General features: G+C 39.3%; 1 protein-coding gene across 1 annotated transcript in view; it reads left to right on the top strand.

Moving 5' to 3' along the window:
- The window catches only part of LRRK2 (leucine rich repeat kinase 2), a 139532-nt gene extending 130657 nt beyond the window's left edge, over window positions 1-8875 (top strand). The window contains exons 50-52 of the mRNA XM_032347771.1: window positions 239-310; window positions 7449-7578; window positions 7629-8875. Of these exons, the coding sequence (XP_032203662.1) occupies window positions 239-310; window positions 7449-7570 (194 nt within the window). The 3' untranslated portion in view covers window positions 7571-7578; window positions 7629-8875. The remainder of the gene's footprint in view (window positions 1-238; window positions 311-7448; window positions 7579-7628) is intronic.
- Window positions 8876-12913: the final 4038 nt, after the last annotated feature.

The following is a 12913-nucleotide window of genomic DNA, read 5'->3' on the forward strand; positions in this document are numbered from 1 at the left end:
GCCCTCAACCCAGTTTTAAAAGGTTAAATTATTTTCTCAGATTGACACAATTCCTAAAAATTGTAGCAAGGAATAGGTCACAAATTTTCTAACATTAAATAATTGCTAGTCTTGGAGCGTTTTAATTTAATATAATTGATGTGTCTCCAAAAGTAGAATTAAAAAAGTAAGTTCCAAGGACATTTTAAAGTCCAACTTGTTATATTGATTTAACAGAAGATTCATGTTTTTTTTAAAGGAAGTCTTAAAAATGTCATGCTGGTTTTGGGGTATATCCGGAAAAGTACTGAGAGTTCACAACATCAAAAAGGTAATGTTTAATAAGATACTCTATTCCAAACTCAGTGCAGTGACATCAATGATTATAATTAATATTATGTGGGGGAGGAGTCAAGATGGCGGAGAAGTAGCAGGCTGAGACTGCTTCAGCTAGCCGGAGATCAGCTAGATAGCTTATCTAAAGATTGCAAACACCTGAAAATCCATCGGCAGATCGAAGAGAAGAAGAACAGCAATTCTGGAAACAGAAAAACAACCACTTTCTGAAAGGTAGGACCGGCGGAGAAGTGAATCCAAAGCGACGGGAAGATAGACCCCGGGGGGAGGGGCTGGCTCCCGGCAAGCGGCGGAGCAACGGTGCACAAAATCAGGACTTTTAAAAGTCTGTTCCACTGAGGGACATCGCTCCAGAGGCTAAACCGGGGCGAAGCCCACGCGGGTTCAGCGTGGCCTCAGGTCCCGCAGGGTCACAGAAGGAGCAGGGGTGTCTGAGTGTCGCAGACCTTGCGGGTATTGGAACGGGAAAGCCGGCTACAGAGACAGAGCCGACAGTAAGCTCACAGCTCGGTGTTACCTTGAACTGGTCGCAGGCTCGGAGAGCTTGGAGCGCGGCCGGAGGTCAGGCAGACGGGAGTAACTGGGCGCTGTTCTCTGAGGGCGCACTGAGGAGTGGGGCCCCGGGCTCTCGGCTCCTCCGGGCCGGAGACCAGGAGGCCGCCATTTGTATTCCCGTCCTCCGGAACTCTACGGAAAGCGCTCAGGGAACAAAAGCTCCTGAAAGCAAACCCGAGCGGATTACTCACCCCGGCCCCGGGTAAGGGCGGTGTAATTCCGCCTGGGGCAAAGACACTTGAGAATCACTACAACAGGCCCCTCCCCCAGAAGATCAACAAGAAATCCAGCCGAGACCAAGTTCACCTACCAAGGAGTGCGGTTTCAATACCAAGGAGAGCAGCAGAATTCGGAGGAGGAGAAAGCCAAGCACGGAACTCATGGCTTTTTCCCTGTGATTTTTTTTTTAGTCTTGCAGTTAATTTAATTTTATTCTTTTTCATTTTTTTTTTTTTTTCTCGCCTTCGGGTAAAATTTTTTTTTTAACTGTTACCTTTTTCTTTTTTAACGATTTTTTACTAGTTTATCTAATATATATATTTTTTCTTTTTTACATTTTTCTTAGGTGTTTTCCTTTTTTTTTTTAATTATTTTCTTTTCTTTTTTCTTTTTTTTTTTTCTTTCTTCCTTTTTGAACCTCTTTTTATCCCCTTTCTCCCCCCTCACGATTTTGGATCTCTTCTAATTTGGTTAAAGCATTTTTTCCTGGGGTTGTTGCCACCCTTTTAGTATTTTACTTGCCCCTTCATATACTCTTATCTGGACAAAATGACAAGACGGAAAAATTCAACACAAAAAAAAGAACAAGAGGCAGTACCGAAGGCTAGGGACCTAATCAATGCAGACATTGGTAATATGTCAGATCTAGAGTTCAGAATGACAATTCTCAAGGTTCTAGCCGGGCTCGAAAAAGGCATGGAAGATATTAGAGAAACCCTCTCAAGAGATATAAAAGCCCTTTCTGGAGAAATAAAAGAACTAAAATCTAACCAAGTTGAAATCAAAAAAGCTATTAATGAAGTGCAATCAAAAATGGAGGCTCTCACTGCTAGGATAAATGAGGCAGAAGAAAGAATTAGTGATATAGAAGACCAAATGACAGAGAATAAAGAAGCTGAGCAAAAGAGGGACAAACAGCTACTGGACCACGAGGGGAGAATTCGAGAGATAAGTGACACCATAAGACGAAACAACATTAGAATAATTGGGATTCCAGAAGAAGAAGAAAGAGAGAGGGGAGCAGAAGGTATACTGGAGAGAATTATTGGGGAGAATTTCCCCAATATGGCAAAGGGAACGAGCATCAAAATTCAGGAGGTTCAGAGAACGCCCCTCAAAATCAATAGGAATAGGCCCACACCCCGTCACCTAATAATAAAATTTACAAGTCTCAGTGACAAAGAGAAAATCCTGAAAGCAGCCCGGGAAAAGAAGTCTGTAACATACAATGGTAAAAATATTAGATTGGCAGCTGACTTATCCACAGAGACCTGGCAGGCCAGAAAGAGCTGGCATGATATTTTCAGAGCACTAAACGAGAAAAACATGCAGCCAAGAATACTATATCCAGCTAGGCTATCATTGAAAATAGAAGGAGAGATTAAAAGCTTCCAGGACAAACAAAAACTGAAAGAATTTGCAAATACCAAACCAGCTCTACAGGAAATATTGAAAGGGGTCCTCTAAGCAAAGAGAGAGCCTACAAGTGGTAGATCAGAAAGGAACAGAGACCATATACAGTAACAGTCAACTTACAGGCAATACAAGGGCACTAAATTCATATCTCTCAATAGTTACCCTGAATGTTAATGGGCTAAATGCCCCTGTCAAAAGACACAGGGTATCAGAATGGATAAAAAAACAAAACCCATCTATATGTTGCCTCCAAGAAACTCATTTTAAGCCCGAAGACACCTCCAGATTTAAAGTGAGGGGGTGGAAAAGAATTTACCATGCTAATGGACATCAGAAGAAAGCAGGAGTGGCAATCCTTATATCAGATCAATTAGATTTTAAGCCAAAGACTATAATAAGAGATGAGGATGGACACTATATCATACTCAAAGGGTCTGTCCAACAAGAAGATTTAACAATTTTAAATATCTATGCCCCCAACGTGGGAGCAGCCAACTATATAAACCAATTAATAACAAAATCAAAGAAACACATCAACAATAATACAATAATAGTAGGGGACTTTAACACTCCCCTCACTGAAATGGACAGATCATCCAAGCAAAAGATCAGCAAGGAAATAAAGGCCTTAAACGACACACTGGACCAGATGGACATCACAGATATATTCAGAGTATTTCATCCCAAAGCAACAGAATACACATTCTTCTCTAGTGCACATGGAACATTCTCCAGAATAGATCACATCCTCGGTCCTAAATCAGGACTCAACCGGTATCAAAAGATTGGGATCATTCCCTGCATATTTTCAGACCACAATGCTCTAAAGCTAGAACTCAACCACAAAAGGAAGTTTGGAAAGAACCCAAATACATGGAGACTAAACAGCATCCTTCTAAAGAATGAATGGGTCAACCGGGAAATTAAAGAAGAATTGAAAAAAATCATGGAAACAAATGATAATGAAAATACAACGGTTCAAAATCTGTGGGACACAACAAAGGCAGTCCTGAGAGGAAAATATATAGCGGTACAAGCCTTTCTCAAGAAACAAGAAAGGTCTCAGGTACACAACCTAACCCTACACCTAAAGGAGCTGGAGAAAGAACAAGAAAGAAACCCTAAGCCCAGCAGGAGAAGAGAAATCATAAAGATCAGAGCAGAAATCAATGAAATAGAAACCAAAAAAACAATAGAACAAATCAAGAAACTAGGAGCTGGTTCTTTGAAAGAATTAATAAAATTGATAAACCCCTGGCCCGACTTATCAAAAAGAAAAGAGAAAGGACCCAAATAAATAAAATCATGAATGAAAGAGGAGAGATCACAACTAACACCAAAGAAATACAAACTATTATAAGAACATACTATGAGCAACTCTACGCCAATAAATTTGACAATCTGGAAGAAATGGATGCATTCCTAGAAACATATAAACTACCACAACTGAACCAGGAAGAAATAGAAAGTCTGAACAGACCCATAACCAGTAAGGAGATTGAAACAGTCATTAAAAATCTCCAAACAAACAAAAGCCCAGGGCCAGACGGCTTCCCGGGGGAATTCTACCAAACATTTAAAGAAGAACTAATTCCTATTCTCCTGAAACTGTTCCAAAAAATAGAAATGGAAGGAAAACTTCCAAACTCATTTTATGAGGCCAGCATCACCTTGATCCCAAAACCAGACAAGGATCCCACCAAAAAAGAGAGCTATAGACCTATATCCTTGATGAACACAGATGCAAAAATACTCAACAAAATACTAGCCAATAGGATTCAACAGTACATTAAAAAGATTATTCACCATGACCAAGTGGGATTTATTCCAGGGCTGCAAGGTTGGTTCAACATCCGCAAATCAGTCAATGTGATACAACACATCAATAAAAGAAAGAACAAGAACCATATGATACTCTCAATAGATGCTGAAAAAGCATTTGACAAAGTACAGCATCCCTTCCTGATCAAAACTCTTCAAAGTGTAGGGATAGAGGACACATACCTCAATATCATCAAAGCCATCTATGAAAAACCCACCGCAAATATCATTCTCAATGGAGAAAAACTGAAAGCTTTTCTGCTAAGGTCAGGAACACGGCAGGGATGTCCATTATCACCACTGCTATTCAACATAGTACTAGAGGTCCTAGCCTCAGCAATCAGACAACAAAAGGAAATTAAAGGCATCCAAATCGGCAAAGAAGAAGTCAAATTATCACTCTTCGCAGATGATATGATACTATATGTGGAAAACCCAAAAGACTCCACTCCAAAACTGCTAGAACTTATACAGGAATTCAGTAAAGTGTCAGGATATAAAATCAATGCACAGAAATCAGTTGCATTTCTCTACACCAACAGCAAGACAGAAGAAAGAGAAATTAAGGAGTCAATCCCATTTACAATTGCACCCAAAACCATAAGATACCTAGGAATAAACCTAACCAAAGAGACACAGAATCTATACTCAGAAAACTATAAAGTACTCATGAAAGAAATTGAGGAAGACACAACGAAATGGAAAAATGTTCCATGCTCCTGGATTGGAAGAATAAATATTGTGAAAATGTCTATGCTACCTAAAGCAATCTACACATTTAATGCAATTCCTATCAAAGTACCATCCATCTTTTTCAAAGAAATGGAACAAATAATGCTAAAATTTATATGGAACCAGAAAAGACCTCGAATAGCCAAAGGGATATTGAAAAAGAAAGCTAACGTTGGTGGCATCACAATTCCGGACTTCAAGCTCTATTACAAAGCTGTCGTCATCAAGACAGCATGGTACTGGCACAAAAACAGACACATAGATCAATGGAACAGAATAGAGAGCCCAGAAATAGACCCTCAACTCTATGGTCAACTAATCTTCGACAAAGCAGGAAAGAATGTCCAATGGCAAAAAGACAGCCTCTTCAATAAATGGTGCTGGGAAAATTGGACAGCCACATGCAGAAAAATGAAATTGGACCATTTCCTTACACCACACACAAAAATAGACTCAAAATGGATGAAGGACCTCAATGTGCGAAAGGAATCCATCAAAATCCTTGAGGAGAACACAGGCAGCAACCTCTTTGACCTCAACCGCAGCAACATCTTCCTAGGAACAACGCAAAAGGCAAGGGAAGCAAGGGCAAAAATGAACTATTGGGATTTCATCAAGATCAAAAGCTTTTGCACAGCAAAGGAAACGGTTAACAAAATCAAAAGACAACTGACAGAATGGGAGAAGATATTTGCAAATGACATATCAGATAAAGGACTAGTGTCCAGAATCTATAAAGAACTTAGCAAACTCAACACCCAAAGAACAAATAATCCAATCAAGAAATGGGCAGAGGACATGAACAGACATTTCTGCAAAGAAGACATCCAGATGGCCAACAGACACATGAAAAAGTGCTCCATATCACTCGGCATCAGGGAAATACAAATCAAAACCACAATGAGATATCACCTCACACCAGTCAGAATGGCTAAAATCAACAAGTCAGGAAATGACAGATGCTGGCGAGGATGCGGAGAAAGGGGAACCCTCCTACACTGTTGGTGGGAATGCAAGCTGGTGCAGCCACTCTGGAAAACAGCATGGAGGTTCCTCAAAATGTTGAAAATAGAACTGCCCTATGACCCAGCAATTGCACTATTGGGTATTTACCCTAAGGATACAAACGTAGTGATCCAAAGGGGCACGTGCACCCGAATGTTTATAGCAGCAATGTCCACAATAGCCAAACTATGGAAAGAACCTAGATGTCCATCAACAGAAGAATGGATCAAGAAAATGTGGTATATATACACAATGGAATACTATGCAGCCATCAAAAGAAATGAAATCTTGCCATTTGCGACAACATGGATGGAACTAGAGCGTATCATGCTTAGCGAAATAAGTCAAGCAGAGAAAGACAACTATCATATGATCTCCTTGATATGAGGAAGTGGTGATGCAACATGGGGGCTTAAGTGGGTAGGAGAAGAATAAAGGAAACAAGATGGGATTGGGAGGGAGACAAACCATAAGTGACTTTCAATCTCACAAAACAAACTGAGGGTTGCTGGGGGAGGGGGTTTGGAGAAGAGGGCGGGATTATGGACATTGGGGAGGGTATGTGCTTTGGTGAGTGCTGTGAAGTGTGTAAACCTGGTGATTCACAGACCTGTACCCCTGGGGATAGAGTATTATGCCTCCATCAGAAAGGATGAATACCCAACTTTTGTAGCAACATGGACGGGACTGGAAGAGATTATGCTGAGTGAAATAAGTCAAGCAGAGAGAGTCAATTATCATATGGTTTCACTTATTTGTGGAGCATAACAAATAGCATGGAGGATATGGGGACTTAGAGTGGAGAAGGGAGTTGGGGGAAATTGGAAGGGGAGGTGAACCATGAGAGACTATGGACTCTGAAAAACAATCTGAGGGTTTTGAAGGGACGGGGGGTGGGAGGTTGGGGTACCAGGTGGTGGGTATTATAGAGGGCACGGATTGCATTGAGCACGGGGTGTGGTGCAAAAATAATGAATACTGTTATGCTGGAAATAAAAAAAAAAAATAATTAATATTATGTGTGCTACACATTTATAAAAAATATAACATATGCTATAATACGTCAGTATTTTTGATGGCTTGAACAGTGTTGGAAAAAATAATTTCTTTCAGAAAATGTAATGTTAGATTATTAAAGGACCACACTCTTTTCAACATATATTAGTTTCTGTAAGATATTTAAAATATTTTCCAAATGGACTTTCTTATAAATAGCAGTAATTTTGTACATTGTTTTTAGCTGTATTTATATATATATTTGTCCAAGACAACTAAATGTAAGTGAACAAAGTAGAAATAAAATAAAAATGCCTTATGGCCAATCTTTGAAACCTGGTTTAATTTTTTTTTTTTTTCTTTTGTAGAAATACAATCTTGTTTGTCTGTTTGGGACATCAATCTTCCACATGAAGTGCAAAACTTAGAAAAACATATTGAAGTGAGAAAAGAATTAGCTGAAAAAATGAGAAGAGTATCTGTTGAATAAGAGAGAGATTGCAGATCATTGTCTTTGGGAGGGAAAATTTTTCTCTTGTAAATATTTCTTTAAAAATGTTTACATGTGAAAAGGGTACTTCCACTTTTTGAAATAGCTTGTGTGTGTATATATATATATATATATATATGAAGGAATATTTATATATTTTATTTTAAATATAAATATGTGTAAAAATAATTATCAGTGAAAATATGTTTTGAAGAACTATTTAAAATATCTTTATATTTCCTACACATCCTAATTAATTTTGTGAATTAAGTAATGAAAAGAAAAGTAAAATGTACATAATTGCAGGACTCATACTAAAATTTACAAAGTGATTAATTTTATTGTTGTCCATAAGGAAAGTAAACATTATTTAAAATTCTGCGCTTAAACAACACTGTTGTTTGATTACTTTTTAGGTGTTCTGCAAAGTAGAATAAAACTATTAGGACCGTTTCACATGTAATACATTCCTCCTTAGATTGCTTTTAAATGCAGTTATCGCATATGCTTGTAAACTGTCAATGAATTTTCACTAATAAAGCCATTTATTGGGATGTGCATTCTCTTCATTGCTGATTCAAACAATGCATTTCATGCAACTTCCTTCCATATGAAAGAAAATGTGCCGATGAGAAAATGTAACATATTGTTCTCATATCCAGGAAAGACACACTTTCCACACTTTCTCTTTTCCTAATTTCACAATTCTAACTTTGGATGTGGATACCCTGAAATTTGTATAATTGGTGTAAATACAATGTTCAGTCTTTCAGTGATATTTTTTATGTTTTAATTTGGAATCTCAGTGGTTACTTATTCCTAATCTCTCCTCTAACACTTCTACCTATCTTCTTCCTAAATTTGTGACTCTGCAAATCCTGCATCGCTCAGGTAAAAAAACCACATTTCCAGAATTAACAGGATTCTACAACTCCCATCAAAACCATGGGGGCAAGTTTCTAACACTTTAGCTTACTGAAGAAGAAAGGAGAGTCAGCCTGTGATGGGTAAACTACTTGCTAATCTAATCTCTAAATTATACCTAAATTGTTAAATATCGTCCTATTCATAATTTGAGACAATTCCCTGTAATAACCAGTCCATTTAATATTCTCAGAACTGACTGATGTTGTACTATAAGATGATTTTTAAAATAATGGAGGAGTTTATTCCTGTGATATTTCTCATTGTTACTTTGTATTTACTGCAATTTTTTACAGAGATAATTATGAAGAAATATGTAAATGAACATTGTATTTAAATGGACTAATAAAGATTTTCAAAGCATGTTTAAGAATTTTAAAACTTTGTGATGTTTTATTTTTCACATATAAGTCTACAGATAATCTGTCTAATTGAAATTTTGTATTAATGTTTGTTTGGGATATATGGAAAATGCTAACTCAGGTTTTCTCTTGAGGGTTTATTTAGTTTTCTATAGAACACAAAATTTTCAGGATCCCAAGGATAAAACCTGATAGGCCTGATATATTTCATATTCAAGTATTCATGAAAATTTTCCTAAAAGGATTGTTCACTCTTGAGTACTAAAAAAAAATGACTTCAAAAAAAATTATTAAAAAAAATTGACAGTCATTTTAAGTTTTTCCTGGCTAGAAGCTTTAAATAAGCTACTAATCTTTATAAAAGCAAAAGCATTTACCTTAATAGAAAATATTTTGGGGAGGATGTTTAAATTTAAAAAGGAAGCCCCAGGAGTCTAATTCTGGAAAGCGCTATGGATTATATGTGGACTACTTTAAGTAAAATTCATCTTACTTTTCATCAGGACTGTGATATAAATTGATGAAACAAGCAAAAGTAGCAAAATTTTTTTGAGAGCATTCCTAAATTGAAGATACTGAGGGTAGGTCATCCCAAAAAAAACCCCTGGCACTTTGCATCCTTATGTAATCCATCACTGTGGGAGAGCTCAACACCTAACTTGGGAAACTGAATGCTTTTGGTTTTCATGGACACTCATCAGCTATACAGTAAAATCTTAAACTGTGCCAACTCGGGGGAAATTGAAATTTTCATTCCCCATCTGGCCAGTTCCCCAGATTTGGGGCCATTGTTTCCAGTAACGATTCAGAATCTGGCTGTTTAAAAGCACACAGGTACTTGGTTCTTCCCATTCCTCAAGGTACTTGGAGTGTTCCTAGAACCTTTGTTTTGGGCTGGGAGCCGGGTCTGCAGTCAATACACTGTGAGTGGTGAGCAAAAACTTGGCTTTCCCTTTGTGCTGTCCTCACCGGGAAGTCTCTGCTAAGGGCATTCTCAGCCTAAGACAAAGAGTAGGTAGAGGGATGCTGGTGTCAGCCTCTGGGTCATGGTGGGATACTGCTTGGTCTCCAGAGATTCCAAGGTCCCATGGCAATAGGGCCTAGGCAACCAGACTTCACGGAGTACCTTATTTGTGTAACTATTATTTAGGGGCTTCACCATGTTTACTAGTCTTCTGAACACGACTCCGAGGAGGTTATTATTATACCCATTTATTCCTGGAAGTACAAACCAGTGGATCAATGCTGTGTTAGAAGTATTATGGTGCAAAACAAACGACCTTATGGGGAAAAAAGGAGAGAGGCAAGCCGAGAAACAGAGAGGACCCTGAGCTTGCCTCGTCTCTCCAACGTGGGTCGATAGTTAGCAAATCATTCAGAACACCCAAGAAATCAGCTGGAGGTCTGGGAGAACAAAAAATACAAGTCTACACCGCCTTTTGGATGGTGGGAGTTGCGGAAGTTCACTCGGGGAGACGTGGCGGTGGATCCCGCGGGTGGGGAAGGAGCCGCTGATGGAGGTAAGCGGCCATGGAAGCTGCGGAGCGCGAAAGCGGAATTTACAGATTTGCTACAGTAGGGGACGTGCCTGGATTGAAGGTGCACAACTGGTAAAAAAAAGGGGCAGAATCCCAGGAGTGACCGGGTGGTCTGAGGATCCCCAGGGTCCCAGGAAGAACACGTGGCGCGAGGCGCGCGCTGTTCCCTGGCAGAGGAGCCTGGAAGCACAGAGAGCCGCAGGTCTCGGTGCAGGCTTCGGCTATAACCCGCAAACCGCTGCACCGCCGTGGGACCCCTTTCCTGGGACAGCCTGGCAAGTGTGGGAGGAGTCGTGTGTACCTGGAGGAACCGTGTGGGTCTGCGCCCTGGCCATCCCTGAAATTTGGAGTTAACTCCAAAAGGCTCAGACAAGGATAGGGTGAATGCAGGGGTCAGATGCAAATCAGTAAAACAAGGCGATTGCTCGCTCTTCTGTGAGGGTTCACTGAAGAATGGGGCTGTGATATTTCGGCTCTGAGGCTAGAGAGCAGGGTGTAGCCCTTTTCTTTTCTTTCTCTCTCTTCCTTCCCTTCCCTCCTCTCTCCCTCCCTTACCTTTTTTCCCCTTTCTTTTCTTTTTTAAAGATTTCATTTATTTATTGAGAAAGAGAACAAGTGGTTGGGCGAGGCAGAGCGAGAGGGAGAAGCAGGATCCCCACTGAGCAGGGAGCCTGGTTGAGGAGGGATCCCAGGATCTTGAGATCACAACCTGAGCCAAAGGCTGATAATCAACTGAGTCATCCAGGTACCCCATGGGTGCAGCCATTTTCATCCCACCCATCCGGGCTGAAAGCCTTCAGAGAATTCAACAGTGCCACTTAGTAGAAGCCAGAGCTGTGTACACCAAGCCCTGACCCCTGTGCCCTGGAGGCACCTTTTCTTTTGTTTTCTTTTCTTTTCTTTTCTTTTCTTTTCTTTTCTTTTCTTTCTTTCTTTCTTTCTTTCTTTCTTTTAAAGATTTTATTTATTTATTTGACAGACAGAGATCACAAGCAGGCAGAGAGGCAGGCAGAGAGAGAGGAGGAAGCAGGCTCCCCGCTGAGCAGAGAGCCTGATGTGGGGCTCGATCTCACGACTCTGGGATCATGACCTGAGCCGAAGGCAGAGGCTTTAACCCACTGAGCCACCCAGGCGCCCCCCTTTCTTTTCTTATAAAGATTTTATTTATTCTTATTCTTATGAGAGACAGGGAGAGAGAGAGAGAACACACAAGTAGGCAGAGCAGAAGGCAGAGGGAGGAGAAGCAGACTTCCTGCTCAACAGGGAGCTCCACAGGGGGCTCAATTCCAGGGCCCTGGGAATCACAACCTGAGATAAAGGCAGGCGCTTAACTGAATTAGCCGCCCAGGCACCCCCTGGAGTCACATTACCACTGAAACAACAGAATGAGCGCAGCAGGCCCCTCTCCCAGGAGACCTGCACAAACAACTGGCTTGCACCAAGTTTATTGATCATTATGAGGCTACAAAATCTTCAAATCTAGGGAAATAGAATCGAGCTTCCTTTTTACTTTTATTCTTTAATTCTTTATTATTTTTTCTTTTATATTCTTATATTTTCCAATTCCTTTTTAAAATTTTTTATTATTTCTAAATTTTTTATATATATACTTTATATATATATATTTAAATTTTTGTCTATTTTCTTTTATTTTATTCTTTATTTTGTATCATTGTGGGATCTAAAGTCTTTAAATAGACCAAAACACACCCAGGATCCGTTTTTTTTTTTTCTTGTGTTGTGTTTTTATTTTCCTTGGGGTTTTTTGTTGTTGTTTGTTTTCATGGTTTTTTGTTTGTTTTGTTTCTCTTTTTGTTGTTCTTTTTTCTCTTTCTTCTTTTCTTTTCTGGGCAAAATGGCGAGATGGAGGAATTCACCCCAAAAGAAAGAACACAAGGTAGAACTCATGGCCAGGGATTTAATCAATATACAGACATCTTGTCTGAACTAGAATTTAAAACAATAATTATAAGGATACTAGCTGAGCTTGAAAAAAGCATAGAAAACACTAGAGAATCCCTTACTACAGAGGTAAAAGAACTAAAATCTAGTGAGGCCAAGATGAAAATGTTATAACCAAGATGCAAATACAAGTCCATAAAAATGGGGATGGATGAAACAGAGGAGCAAATCAGTGATACAGAAGATAAAATTAGGGAAAATAATGAAGCAGAAAAGAGCAAAAGAAAGGTAATGGGCCATGAAGGTAGACTTAGAGAACTCAGCAACTTAGTAAAATGTGGTAACATTCATCTAGGAGTCTCAGAAGATGAAGAGAGAAATAAAAGGACAGAAGGTTTATTTGAACAAACTATAGCTATAAACTTTTTTGAGTGGAGAAAAAAAGACTGAAAGTTACAAAGACTAAGAAGAATCAAGAGAACATACCAGATACACCAACTCTACAGGAAACACAGTGGCACTAAATATTTCTCAATAACCACTCTGAATGTAAATGGGCTAAATATGTCAATCAAAAGACATAGGATATTAGAATGGATGAAAAAAAAAAAACAACA

Source organism: Mustela erminea, chromosome 6 (assembly GCF_009829155.1).
Source record: "Mustela erminea isolate mMusErm1 chromosome 6, mMusErm1.Pri, whole genome shotgun sequence".
Lineage (NCBI taxonomy): Eukaryota > Metazoa > Chordata > Mammalia > Carnivora > Mustelidae > Mustela > Mustela erminea.